This window comes from Caretta caretta, chromosome 4 (assembly GCF_965140235.1).
Source record: "Caretta caretta isolate rCarCar2 chromosome 4, rCarCar1.hap1, whole genome shotgun sequence".
Classification (NCBI taxonomy): Eukaryota; Metazoa; Chordata; order Testudines; family Cheloniidae; genus Caretta; species Caretta caretta.
This window is the reverse complement of record NC_134209.1, coordinates 80,317,610-80,337,038: the sequence shown is the minus strand read 5'-3', so window position 1 is coordinate 80,337,038 and position 19,429 is coordinate 80,317,610. Positions and strand designations below refer to the sequence as shown.

The 19,429-nt window shown below is 38.3% G+C and overlaps 1 protein-coding gene across 1 annotated transcript in view; it reads left to right on the top strand.

Moving 5' to 3' along the window:
* Nucleotides 1-64: 64 nt before the first annotated feature.
* The window catches only part of SH3RF1 (SH3 domain containing ring finger 1), a 150,004-nt gene continuing 130,639 nt past the window's right edge, over nt 65-19,429 (top strand). Inside the window, exons 1-2 of the mRNA XM_048847681.2 lie at nt 65-167; nt 2,412-2,898. Coding sequence (XP_048703638.1) covers nt 2,512-2,898 — 387 coding nt within the window. The 5' untranslated portion in view covers nt 65-167; nt 2,412-2,511. The remainder of the gene's footprint in view (nt 168-2,411; nt 2,899-19,429) is intronic.

The following is a 19,429-nucleotide window of genomic DNA, read 5'->3' as shown; positions in this document are numbered from 1 at the left end:
GAGCCCCGCTTTCTCTGCGGGGCGTTGCGGTGCCGCCCCCCGCGTCAGCCCCGCTCGGCGAGGGGGTGAGGAGGAGGCTCCTTGGTGCCGCGTCGGGAGAGAGACAAGCGGGGAGAGCGCGGCGGCGGCTCCTCCGGGAACAAAGAGGGGAGCGCGGCAGCGAAATGGTGAGTGACGGCGCCTCTGTCCCGCTCGCCGCGGCAAGAGGGTCCGGATCGGAGGGGCCCGGCTGGCGGCGGCGCAGCCGAGCCCAGCTCCCTGCAGGGCTCCCAAGAGGGGGCGGAGAAGGCCCTGCGGAGCCCCCAGGTGGTGTGACAGCCTCTCCCTCTGTGACAGCGGCCCCAGGGACCGTCACCCCCCCCCCCGAGTCCGTGTCACCCCCTCCCCAGACAGGGTGCGGTGCGTCCCCCCCGAGTCCGTGTCACACCGCCCCCTTCCCCAGACCCTGGTGGAGTACTGTCTCTTAGGGACCGTGTGACCCCCCCCCCCTTTCCAGGTGTGAGTACAGTTTCATCCCACTAGGACCGTGTCACCTCCTTCCTAGACAGGGATACGGTGCCTCCCCCAGAGATGGTGTCATTTCCCTCCCATAGGGACAGTATGTCCCCCACCAGCCCTGTCACACCCATATACCCCAGACAGTGATATGGTGCCACTCATGCACCCCCCCATACATGGATACAATATCACTCCTCCTGAAAGAAGGTATCACCTCCCCCCGCAACTGTGATACATCGCCACAGCCCCACGCCCTCAGAGACAGGAGACGGTGTACCCCCCATCTGCAGGCAGCGATATATTGTTCCCCCAAGTGTGTCCTTTCTCCACAGAAAGCATGTCACCTGCCAAGAGTGTCTCTCCCCCTCCCCCCACCCGCACAGGGTATGTCACCTCTGCTCCCCACTGTGTGTCCTCCCCCATATATGGAACGGAAGTACACATGCACAAATATGTGCCAAATATATAGTGCTCGTGCCACATATATATGTGTAATAAAATGTTTTATCTCTGTAAATATCTCAGTAACTATAAGTTTAATAACAAAATCCAGAGAATAAGTTATTAATGTTGTATGTGCAGATGTATGTAATATATCCTACACCCATATGTCTTATGAAAAGTGAATGTTCTCCAGGCCTGAAATAAATTTTGAAAGTAATTTTTAACTCTGTTTCTGAGACAGATTGTGTGTGTCCGTTTTGTGTCTCTTTCTCCCTCTAGCCTCACAGTGAACTCTAGAGAAGCCCCATGTACATAATAAAAATCTATATTATGTGTCTAGTAGTGTTACACCAAACAGCTGTGTTTCTTAGCATCAGGTACTGGAAGCTTTCTGTGGCCAGCTAGCCACTCAAAACGTCTGCGGGGAGGGGAGGGGAAGGGAGGGAGAGAGAGAGAGAGTGTGTATATGTATGTAGTGGTGAAGGATTATGAGTGAAATAAGTGCTTTTCTTGTTGAGTGTCCTTGATGTGACTTCCCAGCAGCTTCCTGTTACTGGCTACATTGCATTCATGTTCTACTACCAGTATTCCAGCACTCAATACACTATAAAATGATTTTGGTAATAGTTTTGTGGTACTACTTAGATATAATACCAGCGCTGCAATCTATCATTTTGTCAACTTCTTCAGTAAACTTAAAAGCTTGTGAATTAGTGTGTCTGTTTTCAAAACGGATGTGTTAAAACAAACAAACAAAAACACCTTTGTCTTTTTCTTCTCAAAAACTTGACAAATTAGATTTTTTTTTAGCTCATTCTGGACTTACATCTGACCCTGCTAGTGACTCTCTGTGATAGTGGACCCTTTAGTCCTATAGAACAGCTTGCAAATTCAGGGTCTTATTTTTATTCTCTCTTGTTTGTTTTAATTATGGAAAGGACAGGCCTGTCTAATATGAAACAAATTGTAAGAAATATCAATTTGTCTATTAATTGTGTTTTCCACAGTCATTTATTGATCTATCCTACAAGGACAAACTTATTAAACTCTAAAATGGTTTAAGAATATTGAAGATAGTTAGCAGTTAAAAGCAGACAGAAGTGCAGTTTAAAATCTTAATTGTTACTCTTGATCAGCATGTTTGAGCAAAGTAGCTCGCTAATGCAGATAAGATTGCCATTAGGATGACCAGTGATAATTCTCTGTTGTTATTGCCTTTCATAAATTGTTCATATTTACAGAAAACCTTTAGCTATATGTTTTAAATTGTTATTAAACATTTATCTACAAAATGAGTATCTGTAGTGATTTGTCTTAAATTAGACTGGAGATCTTTTAATTTTTGATGTTGCTTAGTGAAGGAATCTTGTCAGAGGAAATACTTATGTGGACTCATTTTTAAAAAGCTAATTGTTTTTTGCAGATTATTAATGGTTTGTTCTTTTTCTTTGTTTTCTAAACAATTTCAGAGCAAAGTCTGAAGAGGCATGGATGTAACATGAGTCCCTTTACGTACTCAGAATAGATATGAATTTTGCGAAAGTTTATTTTTTGGTAAATTAAATAAAAATGGATGAATCGGCTTTGTTGGATCTGTTGGAGTGTCCTGTTTGCTTAGAACGTCTTGATGCTTCTGCAAAAGTCTTGCCTTGCCAACATACATTTTGCAAACGTTGTTTGCTGGGCATTGTGAGTTCTCGAAATGAGCTTCGTTGCCCAGAATGTAGGACTTTAGTTGATTGCAGTGTTGATGAACTTCCCAGCAATATTCTACTGGTTAGACTACTGGATGGCATCAAGCAAAGGCCCTGGAAACCTGGGACTGGTGGTGGGACTAGTTGCACAAATGCATTAAGAGCCCAGAGCAGCACTGTCGCTAGCTGTGGTTCAAAAGACCCACAGAGCTCACAAGGTGGACAGCAGCAAAGAGTACAAGCACGGAGTCCCCCTGTTAGGGTAAGTATCCACTATAAATGATAAGCCATACCTACAGGTAGCAGTTTGTTTTGTTGTTATTGCAATTACATCTCTTTCTAGACTGTTTCAGAACATTTGAATAATAACATTTGTTGCTTCAGGGGTTAAAGAAGGGCAATCAAAAGTGTCATTTGCAAAAGCAAAATAGTATCTGTTCATTCCCAGTTACGATTTAAACCAATTTTTCTGTATAACAAAAACTTTGAGCTACTGTTGCTAGAACATTTCCAGGGAAAATGTCAATATTTATCACTTTCTTATATTATATACCCTTGGCTGTATTTATATTGGTAGTTACTGACTGCTGGGGAAAATGTTTGTAACCAAAAGGTAGGATGCATTTTTCTGTTTAAAACTTTTAATTGTTGAATTTAAAATAGTTCGGGGGAAGAAAACCAGCACAGGACCTTAATGTTCCCATTGACACTAAAGAGGAAGCTAAATACCTTGAACAAGACAGTTGGTATGAATTGATTGGTTGTATAATGAACAATTATTCAGTCTTGCTAAGAATATTTTTTAAATTGTTTGCCACTTGTTAACTCTAACACTAGAAATTGATTTTATTCTAGGTTGTTCTATGTTCTATTGATTTTTCTGTAAGAACAAGTATTGCAATCAGATTTCCATAAATTTCCCATAATGGTTGTTAAGCACTTTCGGGGAAATTCTTGCCTCATTGAAGTCAATGGGGATTTTGCCATTGACTTTGGTGGAGCTAGAATTTCACCTCTATTTAAGAACCCTAGAATTGGTGGTGTTTGATCATTTCTCTCTACTTTTTCACTTTTTGTTTTTAAAAGGGCACATTTTATAACCATCTTTCATAAATTGTTCCATCACATAATGGGTTGGCTAATTCCTTTTGATTTTTTTTCTTTCATTTTTTTACTTTTGATTAGTAGCATAAGGATCATATATATTCATGCAAGTTTTCTGTTTAGTTTTCAATAAAGTAGATAGATTAGCTAAAGTTCAGTTATTAGGAAGTGTTGTATTACCAATGAATACATGGAAAATTCTCTTGATTATTGTATTTAATATCTGTGTATGATGTTGATATTTGAACTCGTTTTGTATGTATGAAACCCAGGCACTGAGAATTGAGCTTATTGGCTCGTACCTCTGCTTCTGTTTCTTCTTGGGATTCATTCAACTTGTAGAATCTTTCATGCCTTGTACTCAAAACTTCAGTAGCTTGATTTATTATGATTTCTTCTAGAATCAGAAATTGAGATCATTTTCTGAGCTGACTTGATCCATCTTTGTTTTATCTAATGACAGACCAGATTAGCTTTTTTTAAAAGGTTTTGCTGCACATTTAATGAAACTTATACATGTACAGCTTCTGGGTATGAATTAAAATTGGCTTAATGATTTAAGTGCTTTACCTGTTTGAAGAATGCATTGTATTTTGAGAAATGGCCTGATGAAGTTGAAGAAAGGGATGTAAGTATTAGTTTTAGAGGGCTATTTTTTACCTCAAGTAAATCATCTATATATTTAGGTTTTTTTGAGGTTAAGGAATCAATGACTTGCACTGAATAACTTAAATAATTACTGCTTTCCTGAATTACTTGTATTTCTCAGATGCCACTTAGGTACCTCACGTACGTCAAACTGTGTTGAGAATATAAAATGTATGGATTCTTCCACCAGGTTTTATATTTTGGCCTTTATATTCTAATATTCACTCTACGATTTTCTTTAGAAATTTAAAAAAGTAATTTGTCATGCCATTTTCTGTAAACTGTCTCATGACTTGGATGGAGTATGTCAGTAATAAGTGTAGATATTGATAGGGTAAAGAATCCAAAAGGGTACAACAATTTTTGTGTTTAAAAACTGAACTTTGTGAAGAAACAATAGCAGTTACAAAAAGGCCCTCAACTCTCCCAGAACCCCAAAGCAATTTCACATGAACAGCAGCAGCTACCAAAAATATTCAATTGCAAAAATACAAAATACCAGTAATAATTTCAGTACGTCTTACCCTTTAGACCTTTCTAAACACATACTTTATAAAAATTATTACCTTTTTAAAAATGTAAGAGATTTATATTTCATCAATATGTTGTGAACTTATTCAAGTGCTCTCCGTAACTTCTCAGGTTTATGGGAATTCCCTTTTGAATTCTTCTCTAGGTTTAAATGTACTACAGTATTCTGAAAAAAGAAAAGGAGTTCTTGTGGCACCTTAGAGACTAACAAATTTATTTGAGCATAAGCTTTTGTGAGCTACAGTTCACTTCATCGGATGCATCATTTGTAGCTCACAAAAGCTTATGCTCAAATAAATTTGTTAGTCTCTAAGGTGTCACAAATACTTTTCTTTTTGCGAATACAGACTAACACGGCTGCTACTCTGAAACCTACAGTATCCTGATGTGTAACATTTGTGTTTCCATGTTGTGCAGAGCAGAAACTGATAACATAGGGAATGTTGCATCAGTTTATTAGTTATGTGATACCATGTGCCACTAGAATTGTGGCCATGTGCTTCCCTCATGTAGTTAACTGACATTGAATGAACATTAACAGCAGACTTGAACATTTACAATATGCTGTACACATCTTTTTCCAGGAAGCTAAGGTTGCCTGCTTGACATAATATAGACATTTCTGTTTTATCTTTGGCGTGGGGGTGGGGAAGGGTGATCCACAACCATTCACCCATTCTGGCCTGTTGAGACTCTTTGGTGGAGGGGAGAAACATGAAAATCAGGTGGTTGTTTTGTGAAGGGAGCAGCTATCTAACTTCTTTATCAAAAGAATGAACAAAAGTAGAGTGAGAAAGCTCAGAAAATCTATCAACAAAAATAGGAAATGGTAATTTATGTTCCTTCAGTGTTAAGCTGAATGCAACAGTTGTGTTAAGAACTGTAAAACAGGGGTGGCTGCGCTACAAATGTATCAGAAGGCTTCTTTACTGGAATTGGGTGTAGAAGAGTCTTTCAAGATGAGTGGCAGAATCAGTAGATTTGTTGAGCTATTAAATTTTTCTAAAGGGGAACTAATAAACAAAGGTTGCTCTTAAATTAAATGAAGTGAATGTAGGTGAGGGTCAAATATTCTGCTTGCACCTGAAGGAAATATTAAACCAATACATGCCCTTTCGGAAGATGTTTTATTTTTCAGAAAAGGTTAATGCATCATGCACTGTTGCATTAATTCCTGAACTGTGTCAGTAGCTGTGGAATTGCTAGCCCTTTTATTACACAGTGCTGTGTACTGCGTTCTTTCTGTGTGTATGGACACATTGTGCAATATGCAAAAAAAATGTACTGAGCTTCTACAAGATTCAGGATATGAACATAATTTTGAGAACGGGTGTAGATTGTTAAGTCTATCAGCAGTTGAAGTTAATTTTCATTTACAAGAATCTGAAACTGGCTTTTATAGCAGCAGTTGGGAAGGACTGGAGGTGTTTCAGGGAATATAAACCCTTTAAAAACATTTTTTCACTTTGTATAATTTTAAAATTCTTCCTTGAATTTTTGTATGCATAATACATATGTATACACACTCCTTTTCTTCATTTTCCAAGGTATTTCTATTTCTGCCATTTTCCTGGTAGAGACTATAGCCTTAGCTAAAGTTTGTTGTTGTTTTTCCGCTATATCATATCACATGCCTGTGAGTAACATTTACCCTGTAGCCAACATAAAAGGTAGTGTTTATTTGAAAATGGATGGGCATGTGCATGGCAGTCTGGGAACACTGGTCTTTGTATTCTCCGTATTGTGGGACACGGAACATTCTGAAAACTAGTAGGAAATGAAAATGCTGCTGCTGTTTGGAGATCTGGTAGTGATCTCCTATATTTAGTTGCCTGTAGTGTTCTGTTCTTAGGGATTTTCTTTTTACATGTCTGACGTCACAGTTATTTGCAGCAGCTCTTTGAATTTCACCAGCAGTAAAGCTTTTAGATGCAGAAGTACCTGTATTTGTCCCATTCAGTTTCATTCAGATTTAGCTGAGCTATAAAGTATTAAACCCTATCATTTCCATTCTCTTGTATTCTTCAGGAAAATTTTGGTAGCAAGCTAAAATAATAATGAACACAAACATTCTGAAGAGCTGGGCCCAGACCGTTGTCAAAGCAGCAGCAGCACATGCTACACTGAGAATGCCTTGGAGCTGCAAGGGAGGGAGGAGAGTGCGGAAAGGATCTCCTTCCCAACCACACTCTCTGGGAATGGCACGCTGCCCCGCATCCCCATTTCACCCTCTGGGGGCATCACATAGTGAGGGAGCCCTTCACTTTCTGGGAGGTCAGGAGGAAAGTCTCAGGGTGGGTGGACGAGTCTGGGCTTCTCTGACAGCTAGTTGCAAGCAGTACATGACACCATCAAACCAAACACCCCTCCTTCCTGGATAACAGCTTCCTTATTCCGCCAGCTAATATAATTAGTCCTGTGCAGGGTGGATTTGATTTAAGTCAAATTGATTTAAATCACTAGTCAGGAAGACTTGATTTAATCATTAATTTCTACATAAAAGTGCATTCTTGGTGGTTGTTATGACCTTAATACATATTCTTCACAACTCAGAGATAGATGTAGGTTTCATTTTTAGAAGGTAGAGACTAGACATTTTTAAAGTAATTTATTTTGAAAACTTTTCAGATTAGTTTTACAGCTATATCAGAGAATGAATGATTGTTTGGTTATTTCATTTACCAAAGGTAATTGAAGTGGATATTTATGATGTCATTGGGAGGTGAACAATCTCCAATTCAACAGGTTAATCATTAATATTTGGAGGATTTTCTTTCCATGCTGTATTAGGAGGAGAACATCACCAAACAAACATTTAAATTTAAATTAAAACAACAACGTTGTGTATTCTGGATTTTTTCTTCAACAGCAAACATATAATATTTTAATAAAACGAGCATATGAATTTTTGAATTTAGGTAAACATTCAAGTTTTTTAGAATCAGGTTTGTTTTTGTTAAAATTGTTTTTAACTAAAATAGTTAAATGAAATATTAAAAAAAAAACCCAAAATTAAATCGACTGTGTCAGCCAGGTCAACATGAGAAACTTAAAAATATTGGCTTCTGCAGCCTACTTAGTTATTTTGATCTTCATTTTTCTGTTTGTTCATAATCTGGAAAAGAAAAACAATCTTCCCTGCTTTTTCAGGTCCCAAATGATTTCTCAATTTGGAATGAATTAGTCCAAAGGAAAAAAATATTCTTTCTACACTGGCAGAAGAAGCTACTGCTGTTAAAAGTGAGATTATCACTTCAACTGTCTCTAAATCCAAGTGCTTAAGTGACTTCTACCAGTTCACTGGTGTGACGTTCTTAAAGCATCACCAGCAAACATATATTTCTTGAATGGTGCTTATTCCCAAACTGAGTCTCTCTTACGGCCTGCTGCCATTATAGGTTTTCCATTCCAGTGAGAGAATGGTATGGTAGATCTCAAATCAATGAAGGCTACACTCAGAAAGACCTCAAGATTTCTGGAATATGCAGCTCAAACAGTTTCACTTTGTTTCTGCTGTGTGTCCCTCTCCTCTCACATTTATCCCAGACTACTTCTCCTTGTCCAGATCTATTCAGCCCCCAGCAATCTTCTATTCATTGAACTTTTTGAAACTTTGCACTTTTAGAGAGAGGTAAGGGATTGACTCTGTGTACACAAATTTGCAAAAGGACAATAGGGTTGAGGTCTGTTATTTCTCACCTCTGTATATTATTTATTTAATTATTTAATAACATGCTTAGCAAAAATGTTATCTCTGGAGACACAAATCCACAGTCTGAGAACTGCAAAACTAAGCATCTCTGATGGTATCTTCTATACTGAGCACTGAGTCCCACTGGGTAGGTAGAAAGATAAACCTAAATAATCTATACAGAAGCCCCTGGAACCTCATAAGATTGGGTCTGTAGTCCATGAACTATTGGAACTCATTTACAAAACTTTTCTTAAACATTACATGAATATATTGTCTCATACTGTAGAATTAGAATTTATAATCCCTATTGCATGATGAGATATCTGAGCTATAATGTATCTTAATTAAAACTATCTTTAGATTGGTTTTTTCCTCAAAAGGCATTTTTTCAAACGAAAGAAAATCTGATATTTTTTTAATATATTTTTTTTTAAATCATTGATTTTTATCCACCCTGGTCCTGTGGTAGATGTCTATTCTGAATTCCCAAGCGTCAAACTCTGATAATGAAACAAGTTGGCAGGGAGGAGGGGAGATTGCATTGTACATAATTGTGGCAAATTGCTGGCACTACTATGATAGGTCTCGCACTCTCTCTTCTTGGGGGGGTTCAGGGCACCGTTTCTTGCCCCTGAACTGGGGTATTAACTGCCCCACTAGTGTCCTAGAGGAGGGGAGTGGAGAGGAAGGGACACAGGCCCACCCTCTACTCCAAGTCCCAGCCCAGGGGCCCTAGGGATAGCGGTAAATCACTTGAACTAGCGGTTCCTTCCCCGGGCTACTTCCCTCTCCTCCCTCTCCTGTGGGGCTTCCTGCTCTCCCTCTACACAACCAGGTGTCCCTTTACCTAAGGTCTTGGTCTTCTTAGCTGACCGCAGCACTTCTCCAAACTCTCCTCTGCTTCCCTCCAAACTGCTCTCTGCTCCAACACCAATCCACTCTGCTTCAACTCCTCCTCTTGTCTGATTGAAGCAGGGGTTTTTTATCAGGTGACTGGCTTCCGGTGCTTTAATTAATTAAACTATAGCAAACTTTCTTCCCTCTACAGGGAATAAGGCTCCCTTCTAACACTCTCCTGCTGCCCTCTGGCCATGCTGTATCACAATAATATAATTTGTTTTTGCCTTTTTCTTTTAAACAGAATGTCCTAGGAAATCACATTAAAAGAATGTTATTTAGGTGGCAAAGTGCTTGAAATTTAGGAAATGCCAGATTTTTGGTCGTTCATGCAACATTAATCCCCTTGCCCCCCCCGCCCCCCAGCACACACGCATTATGATAATCTTCAATTGCAAGATCATATACAATTTTTCCACAGGACACTTGCCTCATTCAGTACAGATTTTGGTCCCACAAGGGGACAGAGTTTAGGTTACACAGGCAACCATAAATTTGGTATTTCCTAACTTTTGAGTGTGTGATTTTTCAGCCTAAATAATTGGGGTGTTTAAAGTGTGTGAGTGTTAGTGTGTGGGGTGTGTGATGGGGTTAGGGACAAAGTTGCAGTGTGTCCCAACTTACAGTTTAAAGGAGGCTTAGACAGATGCACATAAACATTCAGAAATGAAAAATACACAACATTTGACAAGATTATGTTGACCAATGTATGCTTACTTTTCTTTCTCACATGGTCTTACAAAGAGTAAAACCAGTATATTTCTCTTAAGGTTGCTTGTTAGGTATTTATGAATTCTGAAATTGAGCGAGGTAACATTTTAACTGTTTCTATGTAGCAATTCTTTGTCATGTTTTATTTGATTATACTTTAGTGACAATGGTATCTGTAGCAGGCAAATGAACTGTCTCTTGTGTTGTCACTGTGTGTTTTCTAAATAACTAAGCAAAGGAGGAAATGCTCTTTAAACTATGCCAGTGGACTGGCATTCAGAATTTCTAGATTAAATTCCTTGGTCTGCCACATACTTCCTTTATAACCTTGCACTCAGGTTTTTGTGTCTCTTTTTCTCATTTGTAAATAGGAATGATAATGGTTCTATTGTCTGACTCATTGTTTAGCTTGGTCTGCTATGTGGGGCAGGGATTGTGTCTTACTTTCCAGATTGGGGCCACCAGGCACTAGGTTAGTAAACACAGTTCACACTTTCAGTGTTCAGATTAAATTTCAGTGTAATTTACAGATTGCTTCAGAAAGATGTTCACAGTACATTTTCAGTGCCAAGGATTGTCCTGTGGCTTGTGTTAAATCATTGGAGGGATTTCACATTGGTTTTGGACAATTAATAGTAAATTAGATAAATAGCTCAGCAAGGGAGAGGCAGACATTTTTTTTAATCTTTAAAAGCTACTATATTTTTTGGCTTGAGAAATTTGTGTGTGACTGCAATACCTAGTGTGATAGATTTTTTTTTTGTAAATGAATAAAGAAAAAATATATATTATGAATGCTACTGCTAATACAGAAAGGTTTTATTCATATATTTTGACTCTTGATAGCAAACTTTAACTGCCTGCTAGTCTTAATTAGTACTTTCTTGTTCAAACAGAATAATTAGTGTTACTCAATCATTTAGAAGACAGTTAAGTTTTGAAGTAATTTTTTAGCATAACTTCACAATGTGGGTTATTTTGTTTGAAAATAACATGCTATGTACATGATATTCAAAAACATTACATCTCCTTTGTTGTTGATAAATTGTTTTTCTGGATATCATTGGAAAGACTGTTGCCTGAACAAGCATATCTCACTGACTGTCTTATTCATTGTCTTAGTATTTCTCTATCTCTCAAGACTCTATCAAGAGCTTCTGTGAAACAGGAAATAGACATGACATGAAATAGTATTTTTGGTAAAAGCAGGTGCAATAAATTGGCAAGTGTGGTTACTGCTCTGTTCAAAAAGTTTTGATTATTCAGAAAAAGTGTCACTATCAAAAAGATTTAAAAGTTATACTTTAAACATATCCATGAAAGAGACATTTGTAAAAAATAAACTGTTTTTTTGCTTATTACCATAGAATTAAAATACCTGGATTGACAAGAGACTGGTAAAATACCAGTTAGTCATGTAATTGAGTGAGTTATTTTATGTGTGGTGTGTAGCTTTTGTTTGGTACCCCTTATTTCTAAATGTGTATAGCTGTAGGAGCAGTGGCAGAAGCAGCCAAAGCAGGGACTGCTGCATTGGGGATGAGGGAGAAAAATGGAGCCTACCCAATGCCATCTATGCCAGAGTTGTGCAAGAGAGACCCCCAACTCCAACAAACACACTCTGAGTCCTGGGTGGTCCCTCAACCCTTACCCCCATGTGGCCTTGGGAAAAAAACTGCAGAGAGGAACTATCCAGAAACTCCACCTCTTTAAGAGAAGCTGCAGAAGCAGCCAAAGCAGAGACCTTCAGACATTCAGAAAACTTTCTACAGTTTTGACTGAACTTTCTCTGCCCTGTGCTGATTGGCTGTTTGTATTAACTCTTTATTGTATTCACTTTAGTTTTATTCTTAACTTGCCCCCCTTACACTTTTCTTCCCTGCCCTGTCCCCTTCATCCCCTTCCTTTCAGTGTCCCCTCTCTCTTCACTTTTCATTTAGTTTTATCCCCTCCTAACTAAACCGACCAAAATAAATAGATTTAAAAAATCATAGAAATAACATGAAGGTTGCTGCCATCATGTTGTTCATTCTGTTATATGTTCTTTTTTTCTACCTTGTGTTTCCAGTCTATTCAGACTGTAAGCTCTTTGGAAAGTTACTGTTTGCTCATCTGTGTTTGTACAGATCCTAATACAATGGGGACCCATTTTTGTTTGGTCCTTATGCACTACTACAGTAAACATTATTAATAATTAATAAAATAAGCAGAATATGCTTTTGTTTCTTGGAGTTTCAGTAGATGGATATGGGAGCCTCCCAGTAAAATTTATAGGGTGGTGTCAACTGTTGTATGATGAAAAGCACTGTATAGAGTTAACGTTATTTAATATTTTTGTCTGTATTGCATATTTTGTTTCTTCATCCTGTTCAAAGCCATTTTTTTTTATGCCTGACTTTCTCTTCATGGGGAAACCTATCCTGTGTGACAAGATGTGAATGTCTCAAAATAGTTATTGGTTAACTTTTCTTAGGAGGTTTCTAGGAGCTTTGGAATTATCCAGTCCAATTATCAGAATATACTAAGCTCTAGAGGGTGAACATCTGATTATTGTAGAGTGTGAAAAATACAATGGCCACTCACCCATCTACCTCAAGCAACTTGTGACTGCAGCACACATGGTTTTCTATTATCAGAAGTTAAATTATTGTGGAAATGTATGTTCATACTTTTAGCAGTACTAAAGAAAACCGATTCTTGTTTAAGTCACAGGTTCTTAGCTTTAGATCAACTGTTTATATCTGCAAAAAACAGACATTTGTGTAGTCTGAAAATTGCAACAGAATACATCTTGCAAGTGCTTCCAAAATGGCCATAAGACTTCTTTCACATGATACATTGCTAATGTTTGAAAGGGTGCTCTGACTATATCTAATCAGCTGAAAGATTGAATATGACTTTAAAATATGAAAATGGGTTTATTTTGATATGAGCTCTTACTTGGTGTGTGTTTGTCTGCCCTTTGCACCTTATAAATGTGCGTGATTCTTTAGACTCTAAAGTTTAGAGAGTTCATACAACATACCACATTCATTACTCATGTAGATATGCGAAGTGCAGTTTTATAATCTCCAATACAGAAATTTTTGTTATGCATAAATACATTTTGATAAAAGATCATAATTTGAAGAATATTTAGGAATAAATAGGTGTGCCTTTCTCTCTTTGAAGTCACCTACATTTTTAATCTGCTGCTAAAAAGAAAAACAAACCAAGCCTAAAACAGTAAAAATTTCCACTGGACTGCATATACCTGAAGCATTCAAGAGCAATGGAGCAGTTTTCTGTACAGATGGTGTTCTTTTGTAAGATAAACCACCTTTGTTCCATGTCACTGACTCATTTCTTACAGGTGAGGTCACTTTGCTCTGGGTATGTTGTTCCTTTTTATAAAAGGGAAATGGATGCTGCACCCTTCACATTCCATTTCTCACAGTCCCCAAAAGAAGTTTAAAATGTGCATTAAAAGTTTTTTCAATAATTAAAGGCATTTTTTGCAGATTCTGTGAACCATAAATTCACAGAAATTCTCTGTTTCGGGCAAAAAAAACCTATTCAATACTACAAGACTTCCAAATTGTTTAAATAAAGGAAAGGAGACTGGTCTTCTTGTTTGAGCATAGATGTAAGAAATAAATATTGAATAATTTGAAACAGCTCCCAGTTATTCCTCACCAATATACTAACTTGATTGTTTAAGTGCGCACATTATAAGATACATTGTCCTATTTATATCTGGTGTAGAAAAACTGAAAAGTTGACAGATTTAGATTTTTTTTAATCAAGGAAGTCTAAGGATAAAAGTGTGAGGGGGTAGCCGTGTTAGTCTGTATCCACAAAAACAACAAGGAGTCCAGTGGCACCTTAAAGACTAACAGATTTATTTGAGCATAAGCTTTCATGGGTAAAACCTCACTTCTTCAGTTGCATGGAGTGAAAGATACAGCTGAAGGATAAAAGGTATTCAAAGAATATCAGATGAGTATCTAACTTGGCATAAGTAGGTCATATCTGTTCTAGAAGCTTATTTTAAATAAACACAGTTAGGATATGGTAATATGGTTTTGAAGTAGATGTAGCTTTTACACTGGATCTTTGAATTTACGAATAATAAAATAAAATCAATTTCATCTGGTGGGCACCTCTCTCTCTCTCTTTCAACATTTAAATAAAAACTTCATACTATTGCATGCCCTTCTTTTTCTTTTCTTTCCACTTACAAACAATCGGGTGATAGGTCTTTAGAGGAATCTGTGAATCCCTATCCATACTAGCACAGTTAAGCCATTTAAAAAAACCCTTTTTAACTTAAAGCAAGTTTTAAATGCATAACCTTATTAAGTTAACAAGCCTTTAGCCATGCTACAATGTTGTGCTATAGGAAAAGATGTTCACTCTGTAGACTGCCTTCTGGAAGTCCTTATGGTGATATTTTTCTTAAAATTTATCATTTTAACAGTGATAGCAATGGTGGAAGTTGTGGGATAGACAAGGTATCAGTGGTTTTGTATCACTGTAGTGTTTAATCCTCTTTAGAGGAAGTCTAGATGACACAATGGGTACAAATGCTGGCAGTCACTAGTACCTTTTCCACACTACAGCTCCCACCAGAGCTACTTCTCATGGTGCTGGAATAGGGGAAAATGTTAATGAAAAGGTTAGTGTAGATGAGGGGTTAAGGTTAGTACCTGACCATTAACTCAGCATGTTGTTAAGGATTATTGTGCTACAGAAAGATGAAAGACCTGAAACCGAGGATCTGTAGCCTAATCTGTAGTTTTAAGGTTAACTTTTATTTAGTATGCAGTGATCTGAGAATGTTCAGCCCCAGATCGGCTACAATATAAGGTCGTCATTAAAATGTGGACCTTGAGTAACACACAAGAAACAATTCAGTGCTTTTATTAGCAGTTTCATTTACAAGACTAATAAGTTAACTTTAACTATAATTTAGCATTTTGTTAACAAGACAAACACAATCATGCACACTGCAATATAGCAAATCAGAGAGAGAGAATATAGAATGTCCGGTACTTGGATTACTCAGATCATCCCTTGGGGAAACTCCGAAGTAGGAGGTTGATGAAGTCTCAAATGTTAGTAGGTGATCATCATTGTGGTGTGTCTCACTGCACACAGGCTGGGTAACATCTTTTATAATGTGTTACACTGATGCCCCCTGTATCTTATACATATACATTTTCAGACCCTTTCTCCTTATCTGAACTTCCACACTCTGCTTTTGTTGAGCTCCCCCAATGTCTGTAGGTTAATTAAGTATTTACATCCAATTTATTAGCATTTACATCAAATAATTGCCCTGGTATTTGTGTGGTTAATATCTATAATTTTGGTTATACTTATTCCCTAAATTTATTCTAAAATACCAGTAATCTTTATTTGTGGTTTCACCCTTCATACCAATCAACTTTCCTATGAATGGGATTAATCTTGTGACTTGCTGTCACTCACCTGTTAGTTCTTTATATCAAGCTACTCATGTCAAACTAGGACTTAGTTAAGCTAAGCAACCTATCATACTTGCTTCTGGCCTGCTATTTGTCACTTACATCACTTTTCTTACTCTAATCTAATCTAATTATCCCTTTAGTGATCGTAATTGGTCAGATCTGTAGCCTTGCATATATATACATGTATATTTATGTGCATGGCTACAGATCTGACCAATTGTGCTCGCCAAAGGGGCACACTCAGATCAGATTTTGTCCAAAATGTAGGTTCTTTAGAAATAAAATTTTGCAAAACCTAATAGTGAAAACATTATTCAAAATAAGGAATGGAGTCTCCTAGCCAACCAGAGCTGGTAAAAAGAGTTACTTGTGCATATTGCTATGTGGGAGGTCAGCATCAGCAAGAAATCTAAGGTTACTCCTGGACTATGGACTGAATTGACCAATTGTGGGTGGGTATTTTCAGTCAAACATGGTTGAATTTGTATTTATGGATTAGATTACCAAGAGATCATGTGTAGTTGGGGGAGAGAAGGGGACCAAGGACAGAGCCCTGTAGAACCTCCACAGAAAGTTGGGGGCAGGGTTTGAGGAGGGTCCTCCAAATGGCATGCTAATGGAGCAGTTACAGAGAGGGAAGAGGAGAATCAGAAGACAGTGTCATGGAAGCCAAGGAAGGACAAGATTTCAAGAAGAGAGCATCTTCGGCAGGGTCAAAGGTGGCCAACTGGTGAAGGAGGAAGAAGATGGAGAACAGGTTCAGAGATCTGGCTAGAATAGGTCATTAAAGACTTTGGCGAAAATGGTTTCAAGGTAGTGCAAGGAGCAGAAGCTGGATTGGAGAAGGTCTAGGATGCAATTAGAGAAGAACTGCAGACAGCAACTGTAAACAACACATTCAATGAGCTTAAAGATGACAGGGAGAAAGGAGATGGGTGGTAGTTGAAAAGGCAAGTGCGGTGAAGGATGGGTATTTTTAATATGGAAGAGATGAAAACATGTTTGTGTAGTACCAGAGGAAAGTAAGAGGTTAAGGAAAAGGATAAGTGTGCACATGAGAGAGATCAGGGGATAGGATGGGATCACTGGGGCAATTGGCGGGGTTAGAAGAGGAGAGCAATCAAGAAACTTCTGCATCTATGACAAGACAGGAGAACGAGAGAGTTGTAGGAGGTAGAGGGGGAAGGTCACGTTATATTTTGACAATTTTCTCTTGGCAGAAACTGGTAGGATCCTGCGCAGGCAGGGCAGAGGAGCATTGGAGGAGTGAATAAAGATGTGGTAGAAAAAAGAGGTAGTGGAAAAGTGGAGTTAAAAGGTGGTGGGACTGTGGGGATGGGATTCAGTTGAGTTAGTTATTTAGGTAGGTATACTGCAGAACTGAAGTATGAGAGAATTAATTTGTAGTGGAGGAAGTCAGCCTGGTCAGGGGATTTTCACCAGAGATGCTCTTGCAGAGTGAAAGCAGGAATGGAGGAAGCCTATGTTGGGAGTGAGCCAAGGCTAAGTGTGGTAGGATGGACCTTGTGATGGGAGAGAAAAGAGTTAAGGGCTCAGAAGAGTGAAGCATGAAGAGAATCAACAACCATATTGGTGGAAGAAATGGAGGAGAGGGCTGAGAGCAAACAAAGTTATCAATGCTGATGGGTTATCAGTCTTGGAAAGGTAGAGTTACTGCAGGGGAGGTGGAGGGGCTGATGAGCAATGCTGAAAATGATCTGGTTACAGTTGGAGAGGGAGAACTCAGCAACAGAGAAATCAGAGAGAAAGAGGGAGAAATGCTTGGTGAAGACCAAGTCAAATGAACTTTGTGGTGATTGGAAGTATTGAACCAGGGCTGCAGGTTAAGTGAAGAGGTGAGGGCAAGGAATCTGGCAGCTAAGGGGCTGGATGCATCATCAACATGGAGGTGAGGTCACCAAGGATTAGTGTAGGCGACTGCAAGAAGAAGAGAGCCAGGAATCAAAATCTTATAGGAAGGCTGAAGGGGCAGAGTTAGGTGGATGGTAGATTACAACAATATGGGTTAATTTATACTCAAATGACTAGCTAGATTCCACTTGTATGTTTAATTATGTGCAGTATTCTTCCTGTTTTAAAATATTGTATACTATTCAGTGTACTTTTAAACCTCTGCATTTCACTTCAGAGGAAGGTGAAGACTTCTTTATGCAGGTGTATACGGATTAATTTATTTAATTCTCTAAAGTGCTTTGAAATTCTTTGCTGAAAGGTGTTACGAAAATGTAAACTACTATTCAAAAACATTTTTATAACTCTTACAGAAGCCATAGGCTATGTTCTAGTTAGATTTCCTCTAAAAAGCAGCTCAAATGTACTTTGTTTAATGTATAGACTGAAGACACAATATAATGTACTTCTAGGCACCTTGGTGTTGCTTGCATTAACTTGGATTTTATTATTATGAAAAGGATACCCAAAGAAGTGAGGAAAACGTGCATTGAATGATGACCCTAGCTTTGTAGCATTTTCTAGCATCCTTCTTCCACATTATCTTGAATCAGTCTTTCTTTCTTTCAGGTCACTTTGCACTCTGCAGTGGCCATACAAAGATGGAAACATTCCTAATGGCTTACTGGAGAGAGTCACAACTTTAGAGAATGTACATTTGAATCTAGTCCTACATAAAAATAAAATGGAGGTTGTGGCCTAGGTTCTCTAAGCATACTTGCAGGAGTATTTTCACTGCATTTCCAGTTTAGCTCACTGCAGCTCAACTTTCTATGAAACACTGTGTGGGGGAGCTGTCTTTCAAGGATTAAATTTCCCAGGATTGTGTTTTGTACAACTCCATACACTTTAGGGATGTAAATATCGTTTAAAAAGTTAACTGCTTAAATGATAAGGAGTACTTGTGGTACCTTAGAGACTAACAAATGTATTTGAGCATAAGCTTTCATGAGCTACAGCTCACTTTATCGGATGCATTCAGTGGAAAATACAGTGGGGAGATTTATATACATAGAGAACATGAAACAATGGGTATTACCATAGACACTGTAACGAGAGTGGTCACTTAAGGTGAGCTATTACCAGCAGGAGAGCAGGGGGGGAAAAAACCTTTTGTAGTGATAATCAAGGTGGGCCATTTCCAGCAGTTGACAAGAATATCTGATGAACAGTGGTGGGTGGGGGAGGGGTGGAGGAATAAACATGGGGAAATAGTTTTACTTTGTGTAATGACCCATCCACTCCCAGTCTTTATTCAAGCCTAAGTTAATTGTATCCAGTTTGCAAATTGATTCCCCACTGTATTTTCCACTGCATGCATCCGATGAAGTGAGCTGTAGCTCACGAAAGCTTATGCTCAAATAAATTTGTTAGTCTCTAAGGTGCCACAAGTACTCCTTTTCTTTTTGTGAATACAGACTAACACGGCTGCTACTCTGAAACCTGTCATTATGCAAGGCACTGAATTTAGCTGTATGGAGTGGAAATCTATCAACTTCATGAAAAAACTCGTACAAATACTGACATCATCTTCCTTTCCAAATGCATACAGATGGACATCATACCAAAAGGACTGAAGGTAAAAAATCCATTACAATCTACATAACACACAGAGTATGCTGACAGCTTGTGCCACATGCTGTCAAAGAAACTGCGGAACCACCTTATCAACATCCTCTACAGCAAACAGGGAAAGATTAAGAATGAGCTCTCAAAACTGGATACTCTCATAAAAAACCAACCTTCTACACAAACTTCCTCGTGGC